The sequence below is a fragment of the Ranitomeya variabilis genome, chromosome 1 (genome assembly GCF_051348905.1).
Source record: "Ranitomeya variabilis isolate aRanVar5 chromosome 1, aRanVar5.hap1, whole genome shotgun sequence".
Classification (NCBI taxonomy): Eukaryota; Metazoa; Chordata; class Amphibia; order Anura; family Dendrobatidae; genus Ranitomeya; species Ranitomeya variabilis.
In genome coordinates, this window is record NC_135232.1 from 1036670802 (window position 1) to 1036691878 (window position 21077).

The 21077-nt window shown below is 44.5% G+C and overlaps 1 protein-coding gene across 9 annotated transcripts in view; it reads left to right on the forward strand.

The window, feature by feature from the left end:
• The window catches only part of MTUS1 (microtubule associated scaffold protein 1), a 249035-nt gene that overhangs the window by 207473 nt on the left and 20485 nt on the right, over nt 1-21077 (forward strand). For 8 of the 9 annotated variants that reach the window (XM_077279667.1, XM_077279666.1, XM_077279669.1 and 5 more), the window contains one exon: nt 2874-2940. In XM_077279667.1, coding sequence (XP_077135782.1) covers nt 2874-2940 — 67 coding nt within the window. Of the gene's footprint in view, nt 1-1762; nt 1982-2873; nt 2941-21077 lie in introns of those variants that run through there. The other variant, XM_077279674.1, reaches the window with a different exon arrangement.

Genomic DNA, 21077 nt, shown 5'->3' on the forward strand with positions numbered 1-21077 from the left:
TAGTGTGTGTGGCCTCCATGTGCCTGTATGACCTCCCTACAATGCCTGGGCATGCTCCTGATGTGGATGGTCTCCTGAGGGATCTCCTCCCAGACCTGGACTAAAGCATCCGCCAACTCCTGGACAGTCTGTGGTGCAATGTGATGTTGGTGGATGGTGCGAGACATGATGTCCCAGATGTGTTCAATCAGATTCAGGTCTGGGGAACGGGCGGGCCAGTCCATAGCTTCAATGCCTTCATCTTGCAGGAACTGCTGACACACTCCAGCCACATGAGGTCTGGCATTGTCCTGCATTAGGAGGAACCCATGGCCAACCGCACCAGCTTATGGTTTCAGAATGGGTCTGAGTATCTCCTCTCGGTTCCTAATGGCAGTCAGGCTACCTCTGGCGAGAACATGGTGGGGAGGGCTGTGCGGGCCTCCAAAGAAGTGCCACCCCACACCATTACTGACCCACTGCTAAACCGGTCAAGCTGAAGGATGTTGCAGGCAGAAGATGGCTCTCCACGGAGTCTCCAGACTCACGTCTGTCACATGTGCTCAGTGTGAACCTGCTTTCATCCGTGAAGAGCGCAGGTTGCCAGTGGTGAATTTGCCAATCCTGGTGTTCTGTGGCAAATGCTAATCATCCTGCATAGTGTTGGGCTGTGAGCACAACCCACATCTGTGGACGTCGGGCACTCAGACCATCCTCATGGAGTCGGTTTCTAACCGTTTGTGCTGGAGGTCATTTTGCAGGGCACTGGCAGTGATCCTCCTGTTCCTCCTTGGACAAAGGCTGAGGTAGCGGTCCTGCTGCTGGGTTGTTGCCCTCCTATGGCCCTCTCCACGTCTCCTGGTGTACTGGCCTGTCTCCTGGTAGCACCTCCAGCCTCTGGACACTACGCTGACAGACACAGCAAACCTTCTTGCCACAGCTCGCATTGATGTGCCATCCTGGATGAGCTGCACTACCTGAGCCACTTGTGTGGGTTGTAGAGTCCGTCTTATGCTACCACAAGTGTTAAAGCACAACCAACATTCAAAAGTGACCAAAACATCAGCCAGAAAGCATTGGTACTGAGATGTGGTTTGTGGTCCCCACCTGCAGAATCACTCCTTTATTGAGGGTGTCTTGATAATTGCCAATAATTTCCATCTGTTGTCTATTCCATTTGCACAACAGCATGTGAAATTGATTGTCATTCAGTGTTGCTTCCTAAGTGGTCAGTTTGATTTCACAGAAGTTTGATTTACTTGGAGTTATATTCTGTTGGTTAAGTGTTCTCTTTATTTTTTTGAGCAGTGTAATATACCGGTTTGTAATTAATGTGGATGTACATCAGGTGTGGATTAACAGTAGCCAAGGCCTCTTTAGAAGGCATGGAAAACCACATATGTACCAATTCACTAATGTACATTGGTTACCCTATCTGCACCTTTTGCCAGTGAGAGCAATACAGGTGCCTGAGTAAATGGGTACATAAGGTGGTATTTATAAACCCCCAGTCCATGTGATTTTGCACAATAGCCCCTGTCTGCAGCCATTAAGGCTTGCTAGAGGCTTCTGTGCTTCCCGCTGCCCCGTGTACGGACCGGCCCATACCCTGTAGGCTATCTGGCTGTGAGCTCAGCCCTCTCCTTTACCATCCAGGCTGATATTTGAGTAAGTGGCCATCGATCAGGCTAATGTCTGCTCTCGCTTTTCATATTCGAAAGGGGTTGTGGCTTGAAGTAATCAGTGTCTGGTGCCAGGAGAAGGGACTGCAGTGTGTGCTGGAGGCTGGGAGGGATCAGTGCTGGGGAAACCTGCAGAGCATGAGTGTCAGGCAGACCGGCTGAGTCCTATGGAACTCCGATCAGCTGCTGTGTAAATGTGGCCAGACCAGTTTTGGCTGCAGTGTGTCCTCCAGGAGAGAACACCTTGGGAATACAGAAGCTGTAATATGGGCTGCTCCAGCAGTAAACTGTGCACCTACGCCCCATGTACTGCACCCCGGGTAACTAACGTATATTTTTTCCTTTTTCTATACATGTATATGTATATACGTTTTTGCTTTTGATCATGGAGTTCTTCCAGCTGCTGCAGCAATGGGAGCAATGCCAGCATAGGACCTCTAGCAGGAGAAGACGCTTGCAGTTACTTGATCTGCTTTTCTCAGTACTGTTTACATCTAGGAGTGTCTCCAGCCGGATATTAAATATAAGCGGTGAGGCTGCTCGTATTCCTTCGTCATCCTGGGATTGCTTTGTTCTTCATAATAGAAGATTTTCCACTTTTTGGCTTGTTTTCATGCATGCAGTAGTTCTCTATTCTGGTATTCTTTGTGTTTTACTGTAAATACATTTTACGCTTTTCTATTATGCAAACGTCCATATCTGTGCACACTTAATGGCATTATGCTCTCTGGGGATTGGATTGTGTCCATTCAATTATACTAATACAGATTCCTCCTCACAGCACTGAGCGGGGGGCGCAGGCAAAGGACAGTTTTCATTAAGAAAGGAAGATAAATCTTGCAGGTCGCTGTTTTAGTGCAGGAACATTCACTGCTTGTCATGAGAGGAGCACACAGTCGTCCTTGGCATAAAGTCAATGGCTGTAGTTTAACATATGTTCATTTTTATGGGTGGAATCAAAGCGGTTATTTCAGTTGAGAAGAAAAATAGATGCTAGAACCGAATCCAACTGTTTTGCCAATTTTTAGAAGTGGTGGTACCATGTTGAAAATGGGATTCTGTTGGCCTCCACGTGCATAAATGTTCGTGTCCTCCATTCTGCAGGCACAGTCTCAGATTTTCTACCCACTGCTCTGCTGATCCATGACCTATTTTTTTTTTTTTTTTCTTTTTTAGATGGTTTTTATTCTATAACTCTTCTTGTCTTTACAGCGAGAAGAGACTGTGAAGAAACGTAAAGAGCTTTCTCTGGAGCTTCAGAACTTGCGGGGAGACTTGGGTAAGTTCCTCAACCTCTTGACTGAACATGTTAAATGGACCTTGGTGTCTTCTGTAGACTTGAACAGATTTGTCTTGTTTCCTAGTGAAGTCATGCGCTTCATTAAAGAGTTAAATATTTTTTAAGTCTTGTAAATAGCTTCTCCCCTAAGGCAGATTCCCATGGAGGTCTAAATTTCTCTAGAGCCTGTTAGTTGACCCCCGGGTTCATCAGATTCCTGCAGATCTCATTGAGGCACACAGGGCTGCTTTCTGCTACCTCTTCCACGGCAAAACCAGTTTTGTAACTGTCAAAACCTCTTCACAATACATGGAGCTAAGATAATCTGAAGGATCTGATGCATATAAAATGGTCATCTCAGACCAGCGCAGATTACCAGAACACGCCTGCACTGTCACTCACTCTGCGTATTCCCATAAAAAACTTTGGTGAAATGGGCATCTGAATAAGGAAAAATGTTTTCAGTAGAAAAACTAAAACTGATATTTTTGCTCAATAGTTTCCAATGTCCTTGTCTTGCCTGACAGACTTTTTCCTTTCATCATGTCTTTCTGGTGGGTGATATGGTCATTGCGATTAGTGAAGGGCTGAATGAGAATGGCCCCCTGTTCCCATAGACACCTATCAATGATTGCTTAAAATGTTGCCAAAAGCCTCTGGTTTTGAGCAGTGCCTTATTGTAACTGCTGTTTAATGTTTTTATTCTGGAATCTGATCGCACCATTATCTGACATATTTTATTTAAAGAGTAACCTTGGTCTTAATTTTTATTTCGGAAATCAATATTACATATGAAAATGAGCAACTTTGTCATATATCTTGTCAGAGAAATCTGCTTCTTTCTCTGCCAGAATTGATCAGTTATTATCAAAATTCTCAATTCTGAGGTGTAAATCTGTGTTCAGTGAAGACTTTCCCATTACTGAGAGTAGAAGGCAGTTGGTGCTCATAGATTTCTATGGAGAGCTGTAACTGAATTTAGTAGAGCAGTGGAATGTCTGTCGGCCTCTAGCTCCTCTCTGCATACAATTTACAGAATACAGATTTTACCTCTAAATTTAGAGTGGTGGATCAGTCCAGAAGGAGAAATAAGATCTCTCAAAGATGTTCACTATTGATTTCTGAAATAAAATGTAGAACATCGGTTACTCTAGAAGTGAACTATAATCTCGGCTCATGCCAGGTATTTGTCAACCTGACCCGGTAGGTTACATTTCTGATTTATGTAGTCACAAGGCATTTGCCCTCATCCCATGACTCGTATACAGTTTGACCTGGTTACACCAGTTCGGCCTACTCTGCTGGTCCCAGTTCAGCCTACTCTGCTGGTCTGAGTTTTTTGTGCCCTGGGTTGTTTTGACCCTGCTGTCTTGCCTTGTGTTACATGACAGTTCTGGAACATGTCTATGGTAAGTGTGGGGTGCGCAGCTCCGGACACCCTGCACAGCTAAGCAACCAGATAATAAAATTTGGAAATGGAGTCTGTCGGCTCCTTGTTGTTCTGGTCACAAATCTACACCTTCATATCTGAGTCTTATCAGGAGAAAATATTTCAAATATTGCCATGTGAGGACGCATTCAGACCTCCATGAAAATCTGTATGAGGTGGGACCGCAATGCACAGGCCTGGCAGCGGTTCTCCCGACCGGCGCGTGACCACCTCATACAAATACAGGAATCTGTCACATTCGGGTGAGACCACCTGCGGCCAGTCCATGTGTTACTGTTCAATCCGTGACTGGTTTACACGGATGTCTGAATGCGCCCCAGCGCTAATTATTCTGGAACGTTCACTTTTTCTGCGTTACGTCACCTAATCTTTAGTGGCAATTAATTTTTAATTGCACAAGAACCTCAAAACATGACTTGTGAAGGAAAAATGCTTCTAAATTTCTGGTGTTTTACTTGTTACTAATGAATCTGTGCATAATGTGTGCTTTTAGCCTCAAAAGTCAGTAAATGATAAAAACTTAGTCCCATTCACATTCGGCCATCCGCAATCTCTCCCAACTTCCGGGTGCACAGCAACGCTTGGCCAAGAACATTTGTTCTCTCCTAGAGCCGCTAACTCCTCTTTCCACTAAATAAAACAATTTGATATATTGACATACAAGAGTCTGGAGGCCCCCTGTACTGGCAGCTTATGGGGGCCTTCACCCAACTTCCATCTGAAGACTCTGGCCTCTCCCCAGGGGACATTTTCTGGAGAATTGAGGGGGGATAAATGGTTAACAGGAGTGGAAATTCTTATCTATTTACTTAGTGTCACAGCCATATTGAGTGCTCTTTGAAGAAAGCAAGCTGCTTACCACCTCTTATCATACTGGTGTTATTCCTGTCTGGAGCCACTCGCCTTGTAATGACCTTGTATCTCATCCCTCTTGGACCCTTCTAGGCTGGAAACACACCTGCTGTTTTTATGCAGTTTTCCAAACCAAAGACAGAAGGGAATCCAGTAGAAAAGAACAGCTAGAAATCCTTCCGGTGTGTTTCTTGTCTCCATGGAATTCACTCCTGACTTTGGCTCAAAAAAACTTGCATGGGTTATTTTATATTGGTAATTATCCATACAGATTTCTGCCAGCAAGATGAAAAGGGTCGTCCCATATTTTTCATTTCTGGTGGATATGCTAGAAGTGTATTATAGATGCTGGCACCAGTTTTGGCTTTCAGGAGAGATGCGCATGTGCGTCTCTTCATTCATTTCTGTGGGAGCTCCAAAAATTCCTGAGCAAACGTATCGCTGGGAGCAAAATCTACCATTTATGTAATTTTCTGTTTATATGCCATATAGGAAATGAATGGGAATAATGCTTTTAAAGAGAAAAAATGAAACTACTCATACAAAGCCTTTATGCTGCCTTTATACTTTTCAAAATGTTCCATTCAAAGCGTCAATAAAAAGGATATATTAGATTTAGGAAAGGCACAAAGGGCCACAAAACTCATAAGGGACATGGAGGATCGTAGTTATGAGGAAGGGATAAAAGAATGACATTTTAGTCTTGAAAAGAGACATTTTAGGGGGACAAGATTATTCTGTGCAAATACATAAATTGTAGGTGCATACGGTATATATAATATATACATACTGTATGTTGCATATATGCACATATAACTGCAATTTATGTACTCAAGTCATATGCATTTAATGACACTTGTGCACATCTATTAAATTCTTGTCTTAAATGTCGGTCCAGTCCAGTCAATGAACACTTGGGACCATTTGCTCTTTAGAGCACACTGCATGCAATTCATTATTTCCCATCCCTCTATTGAACTGTAAATGTTATGCAGTGACTGCAAGGGGTTAACACCCTAGTAATTAGAAGATGGATGAACACTTGTTTTCGATGCATATTAATCCAGGGTGTTATAAGAAGATATGAACTCATGCAAATACTTTCCATCTATAATCTGCATAGTGAAGGCATCTGGAATCCTTCCCTATGTTTAGTCCAGTAAAAATGCTGATTAGACCTCGTTCACACGCTCAGTATTTGTAAGCCAAAACCAGGAGTGGAACAAATACTGATGTCTCTGAGAGAGGGTAATCAGATTTCTAGATATATTTTTTTTTTTACCTAGGCCTTCTAACACTGTAGAGTTGTGAGCCACAATCTTGTTGATTTGGTTGAATTCTTAATAATAATGATAATAATAATTTTTATTTATATAGCGCCAACATATTCCGCAGCGCTTTACAACTTATAGAGGGGACTTATACAGACAATAGACATTACATCATAACAGAAATCACAGTTCAAAACAGATACCAGGAGGAATGAGGGCCCTGCTCGCAAGCTTACAAACTATGAGGAAAAGGGGAGACACGAGAGGTGGATGGTAACAATTGCTTTAGTTATTTGGACCAGCCATAGTGTAAGGCTCGGGTGTTCATGTAAGGCTGCATGATGATGCACGTGATGAGCGAATATACTCATTACTCGAGATTTCCCGAGCACGTTCGGGGGTCCTCTGAGTATTTTTTAGTGCTCGGAGATTTAATTTTCATCGCCTCAGCTGAATTATTTACCGCTATTAGCCAGCATAAGTACATGTGGGGGTTGCCTGGTTGCTATGGAATCCCCACATGTACTTATGCTGGCTAACCGATGTAAATCATTCAGCTGCGGCGAAGAAAACTAAATTTCCGAGCACTAAAAAATACTCTGAGGACCCCTGAGCGTGCTCGGGAAATCTCGAGTAACTAGTATATTCACTCATCACTAATTCTTACAAATAGTTCCTGCACTTTGACAACCTGATCTCATTTAGATAATGTGGTAGATCTTCTGCTAATTGCTCCATATAAAAATTATCTTGCCCGTGAAAAATTACTATACTCCAAATTACCAAGCACTTTGTATCTTCCTTCTGTCTAAATTACGATCCACTCCCTGTTATAAAGTGTAATCTGTCTTTAGCAGAGATGGATTTTAAAGGCGTTGTCTCATGAACAAAGTACATTTTAATTAATAGAGCTTGCAATAAGTTTCACAATTGAATGTGTTAAAAACTTGTTCTTGTGTTGAGATAATGTTATAAATGTGCGCCTGCGGTGTCTGACCATGCAGGAACTCCTACAGAACCTCTCTTCCCTTGATGTCAAAGACCTTTCCCTCTCTTGGATTCCCTCAAACCATTCTAACTGCACATTTAGTGTCTCCCACTCCCATACTACCGCCTCATCCTGCCCTCTTCCCTGTTGCTGTTCCTACTCTTTTCTATCGAATACCTGGGACAACTCAAGTCCCATGGCTTCCTGCACGATCTATGCACTGATGACACTCCTCAACCGCCCTGGCCCAGACGTCGCTTATCAAGAATCCCAGGGTATCTGTCATATCCTCCTTTTCCTCTCACTTCCTAAAGCTCAATGTGGACAACTGAACTAATCATTCCTCCATCCCACTTAATTCCCTTACACAGCTTGTCTAACTATAAATGACATCACGCTTTCCCCAGTCCCAGAAGTCCACTACTTCCGAGTTAAGGCTATGTGCACACGATGCGGATTTGCCGCAGCGGAGTTTTCTGCACAGAAACGCTGCAGGTCCGCACTGTGATGTACAGTATAATGTTAGTCAATGGAAAAAAAAATGTGCAGATGGTGCGGAAAAATCAGTGCGGAATTGCTGCGGATTTCAAAGAAGTGCATGTCACTACTTTTGTGCGGATCTGCAGCGTTTCTGCACCCCTCCATGTTAAAATTCCGCAGTGGGAAAAACCGCTGAAATTCCGCACAAAATCCGCATAAAAACCACAGGAAATACACGGCTGCGGATTCTGCCAGGAGATGCGGATTTTGTGCAGAAAATTCTGCACCTCTTTTCCTACGTGTGCACATACCCTTACTCTTGACTTTGCCTTGTCCTTCCAAGCTCTTACCATCTCCAAGTCAAAACTGTTTCCTAAAGCCATCCTATTCTCAGCCCTGAATCTACTAAAATGCTCGTGCATGTCCTCATAATCTCCTGCCCCGCCTATTGCAATATCCTCCTCTGTGGCCTTCCTTCGAACATGCTCGCACCTCCTGAATCCATTCTTAACTGCTACCTAACCCACCTCTCTCCTTGCTACTCTTCAGCTTCTCCCCTGAGCAAATCCTTTCATTAGCTTCCAATTCCCCAAAGTATCCAGTTGAAACTACTAAAATTGACCTACAAAGCCTTCCATAATTTATCTCCTCCATGTATCTCCAATCCATATATCTCCAAAGTGAACTCTTGATACTTGACCACACGTTACTTCTGGTCCTTCCAATGCCTCCTTCTCTCCTCCACATTCGCATGTTCCTCACCCAATTTACTCCAATACTTCTCCAGAGTATCCCCCATCCTCTGAAACTCTGTGCCTCAACATGTCAGATTATCCACTATATTTAAAACTTTAAGGGTATGTGCACACGTCCAGATTTCTTGCAGAAATTTCCTGAAGAAAACTGGAAATTTTGTGCAAGAAATCCGCTTTTTTTTTTTTTTGCGTTTTTTTTTGGCGGTTTTTTTTCGCGGTTTTTTTAGCATTCTGCAAGCGTAATTAGCTTGCAGAATGCTAAAGTTTTCCAAGCGATCTGTAGCATCGCTTGGAAAACTGACTGACAAGTTGGTCACACTTGTCAAACATACTGTTTGACAAGTGTGACCAACTTTTTACTATAGATGCTGCTTATGCAGCATCTATAGTAAAAGATAGAATGTTTAAAAATAATGAAAAAAATAAAAAAATGGTTATACTCACCTGCAGACAGCTGATCTCCTCAGCGGCGTCCGTTCCTATAGCTGGTGTGTGTGCGCAGGACCTTCCATGACGTCGCGGTCACGTGAGCGGTCACATGACCGGTCTCGCGACCAATCACAGGACCGCGACGTCATCGCAGGTCCTTCACCGCACACCAGCTATAGGAACCGAAGCGGCAACATGCACCTGAGAGGCGGGAAGACATCGAAGGTGAGTATATCACTATTTTTTATTTTAATTCTTTTTTTTTGACCAATTATATGGTGCCCAGTCCGTGGAGGAGAGTCTCCTCCACCCAGGGTACCAACCGCACATAATCTGCTTACTTCCCGCATGGTGTGCACAGCCCCGTGCGGAAAGTATACAGATCAATGCACTCCTAGGTGTGCGGAATCCCCGCAATTCCGCATTTTTAATGAACATGTTGCTTTTTTTTCCGCGATGCGATTTTTTTCGCGGGGAAAAAAATGCAACATTTGCACAAGAAATGCGGAATACACTGTAAATAATAGGAGGCATATGTTAGCGTTTTTTTCGCGTTTTTATCATGTTTTTATAGCGAAAAAACGCAAAAAAACTGCGAAAAATACTGAACGTGTGCACATGGCCTTAGACGGAACTCGAAAACCCATCTCCTAAAGAAAGCTTACAGCCTACAATGATAGAGCTATTCAAATTGCAGATTACCAAAAAGTGATGTGAACATATAAACCCTCTAAAAACAATATATTTTATGCCCAATTAAAAAACACCATTCCAATGTGGAGTAAAAATAGCAGATAATCCAATGAGAACCACGGTAAAAAACAAATACCCCAAATTTTTTTCTGATTTTTATGGTGGTCATCATTGGATTATCTGCTATTTTTTACACCACATAGGATATGGAGTTTAATTGGGCATAAAAAAGTATATTGCTTTTAGAGTTTTTATTTGTTCACATTACTGTCTACAATAACCCCCTGCCACCTCGCCACCACAGACTCTACCACAATCCCCCAACCCACTGTCTGTCCCATTTATCTTTTAGACTGTAGGCCTGCCATGGCAGGGCCCTCTCCCCTCTGTACCTCTCTCACTATTGGTTTGTTCACTTTAATTTATATTTGTATTTTGTACATGACCCCGTCTCATACAGCACCATGGATACAATGGTGCTCTAAAAATAAGTACATCTCCTGGGCAGAGCATGAAGCAGGAGAGTATACAGACATTACAGCATTGGATCACAGATGATTCTTTCTGTGAGGTAAAACCATTCCCCTGCCTTTTTTAAAAACCATGTTTTACCTCACAGAATGAGCTGTGATCCTGTACTGTTTTGTCTGTATACTCTTTTGCTCCCCCCCCCTTCCTGCCCAGGAGATGTGGTATGATCAGACCGTCCCTGCACGGTCAGACACAGCTATTACACAGTACACAGCAGGGGCCCATTTACAGGATTATCTCAGCACAAGAACTTTTTTTTACTTTTAATTGTGGACTTATTTTTCATCCAGGATCGCTTAATTTAAAATGTATTTTGTTTGGGTGACAATCCCTTTAAACAAGCGGGGGCTCTGCTTTTGTGTCAAACAAACAGCATACAGGAATGATAGAGGAGCAAGACTTAAAGGGGCTGTCCACTTATAGTAAAGTATGTTATTTTATGGACTTAACAAACTCACAAAGTTCTCTTCATCCTGGGTCCAGCATCCTCTCCCCACCGCTGCTGTGGTGCCGTTGTTGTGACTAGAGCTGTGAGATGTCAACAGTGAGTGTCACCGCTCTAGCCAGTCAGGGAGCTCAGCAGCACACACGGAGCTCAGCAAGTGGCCGGAGCGATGACTGTGCTGTTGACATGTCGACGCTTCTGGACTTGGGGAGAGCGAGTATTTGAGTTTATTTTATGTACTTTAAATACTTTCGTGGACTACTTTACTGAAAGTGGACATCTTTGTTCTGGGCAGACAAGCCTTTTGACAACGGCAGGGAGCCGTGCATGCTGGGAAATTTGAGAAAATGGACTTTCACCACCTATAAAGCTGGTGGACTTCTGAGGGTCCCCACACTGCCAATAATTGGGACAGGTCATGGACGTATTTGTCTTGTTATTGGGGAGGCAGATGTTTTGGGATCCTACTTTACAGCAGGTTTTTAGGCAAAGGAGACACACACTTTAATTCCTTATTTTGTCATTTGTGATCTGCGACTCGCCCACAAAAAATGAATACAAAAATTCAATTTGAAACTAGTTAGGTGCCATGTTCTGTGCACATTTGTATTCAACGCAATAGGACCCAAAGGAGCTACAAACCTGGCGTGACTGACCGCACACATACCGCACACATGCCAGATGTTTCATTATTACTGATTAGCGCTGATATTATTAAGGCTGTAGGATATTTGTGCTTTACTACAGCACTTCCATTATCTTTTTTTCTTAGACCCCAGGTGAAAAGAGAACTAATAAATTGGCTAAAATGTAGCAGTCAATATTGTAGAAAAATGAACAAACCCCTAAAAATGCATATACGATTTAATGTATTTTTATTTTCTGTCGTATTAATATGCAACAAGGTTTGAATAAAGCAATGACTAATCCTAGTTACTCATTAAAGCGTAAAGCTTCATTAAGCTGGTTTACGTGGCTTGTTTATTGCCATGTAATGACCTGCAGTTGTAATTACACAACATCATCATGGCCCCACCTCATACTCCTGGCACAGTACAAGCAGTCGCCATAGGCTTTACACTGAATCGGAGGGTGTCATTAAAAAACAAAAAAGTTTCAACAAGTGAAAAAAAATTAAAATGTTTTAGTTTTTTTATATAGATTTTATTTAATATATATTATACATATATATTTTAAATATAACAAGTATATATCTATGAAAAATGATAAAGTATATTCTGTATATGTATATTCTGTATATGTGTATATATATATATATATATATATATATATATATATATATATATATATATATATATATATATATATATATATACATAATTTAAAAAAGTGATATTTTCAACTTTTAACACTACAGGAAGCAGCTGCTGACATTTGCCATGAAAACAAAGTGAAATGGTAGCTCACTTTAAAACTGCAGTACATGTGGGCAGGATCTACTTGCATGTGTTTGGTGTCAGTCTTCCCCCTTCCCTTCTGGGCGTTTGCTAAAGGATAAAGGAAAATTACACTTTGGAGTACAGTACGGAGCCATTTTGTTAGTGACTGCTGTTCACTGTGGGTTTTTTTTGGTTTTTTTGAGAGCAAAGTGCCTTAAAGTAGGCACTTGCTGTTCACTGGTTTTGTTTTGTTTTCTTTACAGAAATCTGATGAGAGCAGTCATCTCAGGCTGTAGTGTAAAGGTACCGTCACACTCAGCGACGCTGCGGCGATATAGACAACGAACCGACCTAAACTAGATCGCTGGAGCGTCGCTGTTTAGGTCGCTGTAGAGACGTCAAACACAGCAACTCCAGAACGATGCAGGAGCGATCCAGGAGCGATCCAGTGACGTAACGGCGACTCACTTCTCGTCCTCGCTGGTTGTTAGCTCCATTACATCCATTGTTATCGTCGTTGCTTTTGATGTCAAACATGACGATACACGCCGACCTGGTGACGAAATAAAAGTTCTGGACTTCTACCTCCGACCAACGATGGCACAGCGGGATCCAGATCGCTGCTGCGTGTCAAACACAACGAGATCGCTATCCAGGACGCTGCAACGTCACGGATCGTTGTCGTTCTCGTTGCAAAGTTGCTGAGTGTGACGGTACCTTTAAGGTTACCGTAATTACACAGTTCAGTGGTCAGTATCACACATGATGGGATTAGACCAGCGGCTCAGCGGACAATTACAGTGATCTGAGCTGAGCCATCCTGTCATTGCAGCGCTTAGATCACAGTAATAACAAGTGAGCGCTCGCCAGGTTCAGGCACTAGAGCTTTGGTGGTGTGTTTGTCCAATGACTTGTGCTCACCACTGGATACAATCACCGCCACAGTCTTAGCAACTGGATGTGATGAGCACTAAACGCCCATGTCAGTGAACTGGGCACTGCAGTGACATGACTGCTCTGCTGAGATCACAGCAATTACAGGCCACATAGGGAAAATTGTACCCTGCAATAAGTGTTCCCAGGTGGTGTCCAGTTCACAGCTGATCCAACCATAGTATAGGAGGTGGGGTTGGACAACAACTACAGTCTCCTATGGCCTAGGAAAGCCATATTTGTGGTGTGCAAGTGTTGTCATGCTCTAACACTTACACACCAACAAATAAAATTACCTCCCCCAGTGGCTCATTTAAAGAGTTAAAAAAAAATTAATTAAAATACACTATTTCATTTTATACATAGTTTTTAAGAGTCCAAGCATATAAAAAAGGGGACACATTTCCTTTAACATACAGATAATAAGAATAATAGTTTGTAAAATGTAATCCAATTGGTAGCACTAAGTGGAAATCTCCAGGTTCTCCTCTTTAGTTTTGTCCACATTGAGCTTTAGGAAGTGGGAAGGATATGAAGCATTGTATTCTTTCTTTTATATATTACATTCCCTTGTTTTATACAGTGTTATAAAGAAATGCACAGAGAAGTAATGTTTCCATGAGGATCGCACATACTGTACTCTTCTATGCTAAGCAATCGCCAGCACATAGGGCTGGGAGATATGCATTTAGCGGCTGTTTTTTCTAAACTTTGGTGGTCATAACATACTAGAATACGAAAGTATTATGACGTCTTAATCATGGATTTCTGGTGCTTCATTCCCATTGCCCCAGGTGTATACAGTATAGCCCTCGCCATGCAGTCTAGTGAGAACAGCTTGTTCTTAAGCCAATGTTTGTTAGGCGCTCACTGAATTTGATCATGGTCTTGGAATAGAACATCACCATCGTAACAAGTCAGTTCATGACATTTCTTCCCTCTTATTTATTCCACCATTTCTATGGATGGTATTATTGAAAAGTGGAATCATTGAGAACCACCGTGGCAGACCATGTGCAGTTATAGAGCTGGGATGTCAAGTTCTGGAAAATATAGGGCATAAAAGTCACTGACTCAATAACTGCAGAGTCCAAAATCTCCTCTGGCATTAACATCAGCACAAAACTGTGCCCTGAGAACTTCAGGACAAGGGTTTATATGGCTGAGCAGCTGCATTCATTCCTTACATCACCAAGCACAATGCAAACCATAGGATGGAATGGAATAAAGCTCACCATCATGAATTCTGGAGCAGCGGAAATGTGTTCTGTGTAGTGAGGGATTACGCTCCTCTATCTAAGGGCTCGCTCACACGAGTGTCTGAGACTGCTGAGTGCTATGTGCTGTTTTGTTAGATAGCTCTCGGACCAGTGTTTGTTTTTTTTCTCATGTCGATTCGGCATTACTAAATAATTGCAGCATGCTGTGAGTAGCTACGAGACTGCTCACATGCACTCATACAAGTCTATGGGGGATGTGAGACATCAGACTGCACTTGGATGCCAGCAATGGAGAAGATGGAGAAACTACTTTCTCCATCTCCGCCACACCTGTGCTGTGATTCTATAATGCGAGCGGATCGGAGCACAAACAGTTGGAGCATAGTTTGATCCGAGAGTATTTGTGTAATTCTCTCGTATGAGCGAATCATTGCCATGTGACCCCGGCCTAATGGATAAGTCTGGGGTAGCCAATTCCAGGAGAACGTTGCCAGCCTTACTGCATGTGCCACCTGTAAAGTTTGGTGGAGGAGGGATAATACTATTGATGTTTCTGAGGGGTTGGCCTAGACCTTTAACTTTCAGAGAAGGGAAATCCTAACGCTTCAGCACCTGGACAACCGTATGTTTCAGACCTTTTGGGTGCAGTTCTTGAAAAGCCCTTTTCTGTTCCAGTATGACTGTGACCTATTGCACAAAGCAAGGTCCATAATGGCATGGATGGATGAGCTTGATGTGGAAGTACTGCCGTCCACAGTGTAAACCTCGACCCTCATCGAACACCTCTGGGATGAACAGACATTTTCGGTATATGTAAATATATCGGACGAGAAGACCTGGATTACCATATCCAGTGTTGTTCATGCCCAAGGTGTTGAATGAGGTTGAAGTCAGGGCTTTGTGTGGCCAGTGAAGTCTTCCCACGCCAAACCTTCCAACTGTGTGTGTATATGCCCGAGTGCCCAAAGCAAGGTCCTAAGTACTGCTGGAACTGTAGAGGGCATTCCCCAAGCTGTTCCCATCACCATTATATATCATATGTATCTCGATGTATTGTATGGTATTGGCATTATCATTATTCCATCATTGTTACTCTTCTGCTAAGCTAGCTAAGGACACGTATAAGAAAGGGCCATAAATAGAGCACTCCTTGGCATGTTGCTCAGCCACAACGGTGCGAGGAGTCTTCCCCGCTGCCAACCTCTGTGCTGTAATCTATGTTCTCATATTCCCGAAGCAAGTGCTAAATAAATTGTGAACTGTCTGGCAATACTTTTCATGATACTGAATTTTCCAAAAGTACAGTGTGCAGCATACATCTGTGGTTACAATCTGGACTTCTGGTGCCTAAAGGTAGGACATTGCCCTGCCATAGTGTGACACAGGGACTAGTAAGCACGTCACCGTCCAACATGGCTTTCAGCATAAAGGAAGACCATAAAGTAGTATTCTGTTACCTGTGCACAGTCATAACGGTGGTTCAAGTCATGCTGTAATAGTTAGCAAGCAAGTTCCAGGGGCATCATTGCCCTAAATGCTCCAAGTTAAAACGACACGACTACTGAGACCGGGACCGCCCGGATGACTAGTCACCGATGGCGCCAGGTACGGTACTTTGTCAGTTTAAGCATAAAGTAAGAAAATTAACTAATTTAGAGGAAAATGTGTTTACTAGTCTGTTATTACTAGTCTGTTATTATCCTCTGTAACATGGCGGCAGTTGTTTTGATGGGTTCCTTTATGAGGAAGCAGTCTTTTTTTTTTATGGGTGCCTAATTAAAAATTGATTTCTGGCCTGGAGAGTGCCTTTGTTATGCAGTGCTCTATTTCATATATATTTTATGCATCAATTTTTAATTGTGGACCTGCCAGAGAGCGTTGTATCCATGTGTGTGGATGGATGTTAGAGACAATGTTGGATGTGATCTAGATTATAGATATTCAGTACAGACCAAAAGTTTGGACACACCTTCTCATTTAAAGATTTTTCTGTATTTTCATGACTATGAAAATTGTACATTCACACTGAAGGCATCAAAACTATGAATTAACACGTGGAATTATATACTTAACAAAAAAAGTGTGAAACAAATGAAATTATCTTATATTCTAGGTTCTTTAACCCCTTAATCCCGTATGACGTACTATCCCGTCAAGGTGACCTGGGACTTAATTCCTGGTGACGGGATAGTACGTCATACTGTTTAATGCGACATCGCGACTTAAGTCGCGGTGATCGCATTAAATTTCCGGCGCCATCTCACCTGCAGGATGATGGCGTCGGCATCCCAGGGGCTGGCTCCGCCCCCCAGGCCTCACGATCGCTGTGATTGGCTGTTCAATTCTGGACAGCCAATCACAGCGTTTCTCATTGTTTCAGCCAATCGGAGCGGCTGAAACAATGAAGTCCCAGGCTAGGATCGAGTACCGATGTACTCGATCCTAGGGCCGGTGCCTGGCAACGCCAGGCACCGGCAAAAGACCCCCGGATTGGCGCGATCGCCGATCTAATCGATCGCGCCAATCGCTGGGCACGGCAGCGGTATTACCGCGCTGTGCCCTGCTGTACTCGGCCCTCCCCGGCTCTCCCCTGCTGCAGCGGCCTGGATCGGTGCTTCAATCGCACCGATCGCAGGCCAGAGACTAGTGCAGGCCCAGCAGGGCCTGCAGGAGGTGATTGGCGCGATCGATGCTATCGACGATCGCGCCAATCACAGGGCACAGCGGCGGTCACGTTGTGACCGCTGTGTGCCCTGCTGGTGACCTGGCTGTGACCTGCCTAGAATCCTAGGCAGTTGCCATGGTCACCAGGACCTGCAGGGATTGGTGGGATCGATGTTATCATTCGATCCCACCAATGACAGCTCACAGCAGCGGTGTGACCGCTCTGTGACCTGTCTGTCACCTGCAGGTGACCTGTCTGACCGCTCTGCAGGGGTCCTCACTCTAGCTGAGGACTCCTGCAGAGCGGTCACACAGCCAGATTTTGTCTTGCTGGGCCTTGTGGTGCTACAGAAGCCTGTAACACCACAATCCCCTGCGTTTGAAAACAGCGAAAGCAAGAAGAAAGAAAAAACGAAGAAAGAAAACCGAAGAAAGAAGAGAGTCTACAAGCGTAAGTGTTAACAGCCCCTACCCGATCTCTCTTCACCCCCCCATCCCCCTTCCCCCCCTTCCCCTCCCCCCCCTCTTTTAACCCCCTCCGTCCCCCTTTGCGCCACCTCCGTGCGCACGTTCAGCAGCCGCCGAGGTTTGATTGGTGACGCAGTTCACCAATCAACACTCGTGCTCGCTTTTTTTTCATCAGCCCCCTTTGCCCAATTCCGTACACCCAGCCCGCAGCCGCCAAACTTTGATAAGTGACGCAGTTCACTTATCAGAGCTTGTGCCTGCCGTTTTCCTTTTTTTTTTTTTTCACAACACCTGTGCGCACACCCAGCAGCCGCTGAACTTTGATAAGTGACGCGGTTCACTTATCAAAGCTCTCGTGCCTGCCGTTTTCTTTTTTTTTTTTCCATTTTCGTGCGCTCACCCAGCCGCCGCGTCTAACCCGCGCCTTTCTTTTTTTTTTTACATCTCCGTGCGCTAACACAGCCGCCGCGTCTAACCCGTGCCTTCCTTTTCTTTTTTTTTCCCAATTTCCGTGCGCTTACCCAGCCGCCGCGTCTAACCCGTGCCTTCCTTTTCTTTTTTTTTTTCCCCATTTCCGTGCGCTTACCCAGCCGCCGCGTCTAACCCGCGCCTTTCTTTTTTTTTTTTACATCTCCGTGCGCTAACACAGCCGCCGCATCTAACCCGTGCCTTCCTTTTCTTTTTTTTTTTCCCCATTTCCGTGCGCTCACCCAGCCGCCGCGTCTAACCCGCGTCTTTCTTTTTTTTTTACATCTCCGTGCGCTAACACAGCCGCCGCATCTAACCCGTGCCTTCCTTTTCTTTTTTTTTTTCCCCATTTCCGTGCGCTCACCCAGCCGCCGCGTCTAACCCGCGCCTTTCTTTTTTTTTTTTTTTACATCTCCGTGCGCTAACACAGCCGCCGCGTCTTACCCGTGCCTTCCTTTTCTTTTTTTTTTCCCCATTTCCGTGCGCTCACCCAGCCGCCGCGTCTAACCCGCGCCTTTCTTTTTTTTTTTTTTTACATCTCCGTGCGCTTACCCAGCCGCCGCGTCTAACCCGTGCCTTCCTTTTCTTTTTTTTATTCCACATCTCCGTTCACACACCCAGCAGCGGCCGAACTTTGATAAGTGACGCGGTTCACTTATCAGAGCTCTCGTGCCTGCCGTTTTTTTTTTCATATCCCGTTCACACACCCAGCAGCCGCTGAACTTTGATAAGTGACGTGGTTCACTTATCAGAGCTCTCGTGCCTGCCGTTTTTTTTTCACATCCCGTTCGCACACCCAGCAGCCGCTGAACTTTGATAAGTGACGTGGTTCACTTATCAGAGCTCTTCGTGCCTGCCGTTTTTTTTTTTCACATCCCGTTCGCACACCCAGCAGCCGCTGAACTTTGATAAGTGACGCGGTTCACTTATCAGAGCTAGGGCCTGCTGTTTTATAATTTTCTTTCACAGGTATTTTTTTCCCTATTTGCTTTTTTTTCCTTTAGCTTTTTCTTTTTAGAGTAGTTTTGCACCAAGCACTATCCCCCCACACTTACACAGTTACCAATAAAGTACACCCAATCACCACACTTACAAAAAAATGTCCCGCTCGTCCCGTTCGTCCCAACAGCGCTATTCAGCGGAGGAGGCATATTCTTTCCTTGCCTCCGACACTGATAGCGAGGGAGAGGATCCCACTTTTCTTTATTTTTCTGATTCTTCCTCATCCTCTTCCCACTCCTCATCTTCCTCCTCCGGCCCTGCGGAACCGCCACGCAGACGCCGCAGGACAGAAGATGAGGCAAGGCCCATCGTTGATGAAGATGAAGATGAAGCGCCCACCATTGCTGAAGACGAACCAGCGCACCCCACTGCGGACCCCATATGGACCTCGCCACCTGAAAATTACGAGCCACTGATTCCTGATTTTGTGGCAGAATCAGGAATCAAGTTTGACACCACCGGCCTCACAGAACTAGACTTTTTCAAAGTCTTTTTCTCTGAGGCTTTCGTTAACCTAATGGTGGAGCAAACTAATCTGTATGCTCGGCAATTTTTGGACCAAAACTCTGGTTCATCATATTCTAACTGGTCTCCTGTAGACGCAGTTGAAATGATGCAGTTTTGGGGCCTGGTCCTCCACATGGGGATCCTAAAGAAGCCTGAACTTCGGCAATACTGGAGTAAAGATATTTTATATAACACTCCAGTATTCCGAATGGTCATGAGCCGGCCGCGTTTTGAGGCCATCCATAAGTTCCTGCATTACAACGATAATGCACGGTGTCCCGCACGAGATGACCCCAACTTTGACCGTCTGTTCAAAGTTCGGCCGGTCATCGAACACTTCAACAAAAAGTTTGCTGAAGTGTACGTGCCTCAAAGGGACATCTCCGTGGATGAGTCCTTAATTCATTTTAAGGGGCGGCTCAAATTCCGTCAATACCTGCCCAGCAAAAGGGCCAGGTATGGAATCAAACTCTACAAGCTGTGTGAGAGTACCTCAGGGTACACCCACAGCTTTAGAGTTTACGAAGGGAAGGACACCAGGATTGAACCGCCTGAGTGTCCTTCTATCCTGGGAGTGAGTGGGAAAATTGTGTGGGATTTGGTGCACCCACTGCTGGATAAAGGTTATCACCTCTATACGGATAACTTTTACACCAGCATCCCACTCTACAAATCTCTCTCTGCGCGAGGTACCGCAGCCTGCGGTACTGTCCGCAAAAATCAGAGAGGCCTCCCGAAGACGCTACTTGGGCAGACTCTCAGAAAAGGTGAGAGTAAAGCCCTATGTAGCGACCACCTGCTGGTGGTCAAGTACAAGGACAAAAGGGATGTCCTTCTACTGACCTCCATACACGGTGATGGCAGCGCCCTCAGCACTGTAAGGGGTACCTCTGCACAGGTCTGCAAACCGGACTGTGTACTGGGGTACAACAAAAACATGGGGGGCGTTGATCTCTCTGATCAACTCCTCCAACCGTACAGTGCTTTGAGAAAGGCCAGGGTGTGGTACAAAAAGCTGTCCGTGCACATTGTACAAATGGCAATGCTCAACGCCTTCCTGCTGTCACGATGTGCACACAACACCAATACTTCGTACCTTCATTTCCAGGAGGTAGTGGTTAAGGCCCTGATGTTTGGCACGAGGGAAGGAGCTGGCCCCAGTACTTCTGGAACTGAAGGTACACGTATCGTACCAGGTCAGCATTTTCCGGGGGTGATCCCGCCAACTGGAAGCAAAGGTAAGCCGCAAAAGAGGTGCCGAGTGTGCTACAAAAGAGGAATACGGAAGGACACCACCTATCAATGCGACACCTGCCCCGAAAATCCTGGCCTGTGTATGAAGGATTGCTTTAAATTGTACCACACCTCCATGCACTATTAATTTACAGGAAACAGATTTATTCCAAAGGAGGGACATCTACGTAAGTTCTTTGGGGACCTACTTTCCAAAATGTTGTCACTTGTGGGTTTTTTTCCTGTTTAGGCACATCAGGGGCTCTGCAAACGGAACATGACGCCCGCAGACGATTCCATCTAAGTCTGCATTTCAAAACTTCAGTACTTCCCTTTCGAGCCCCAACG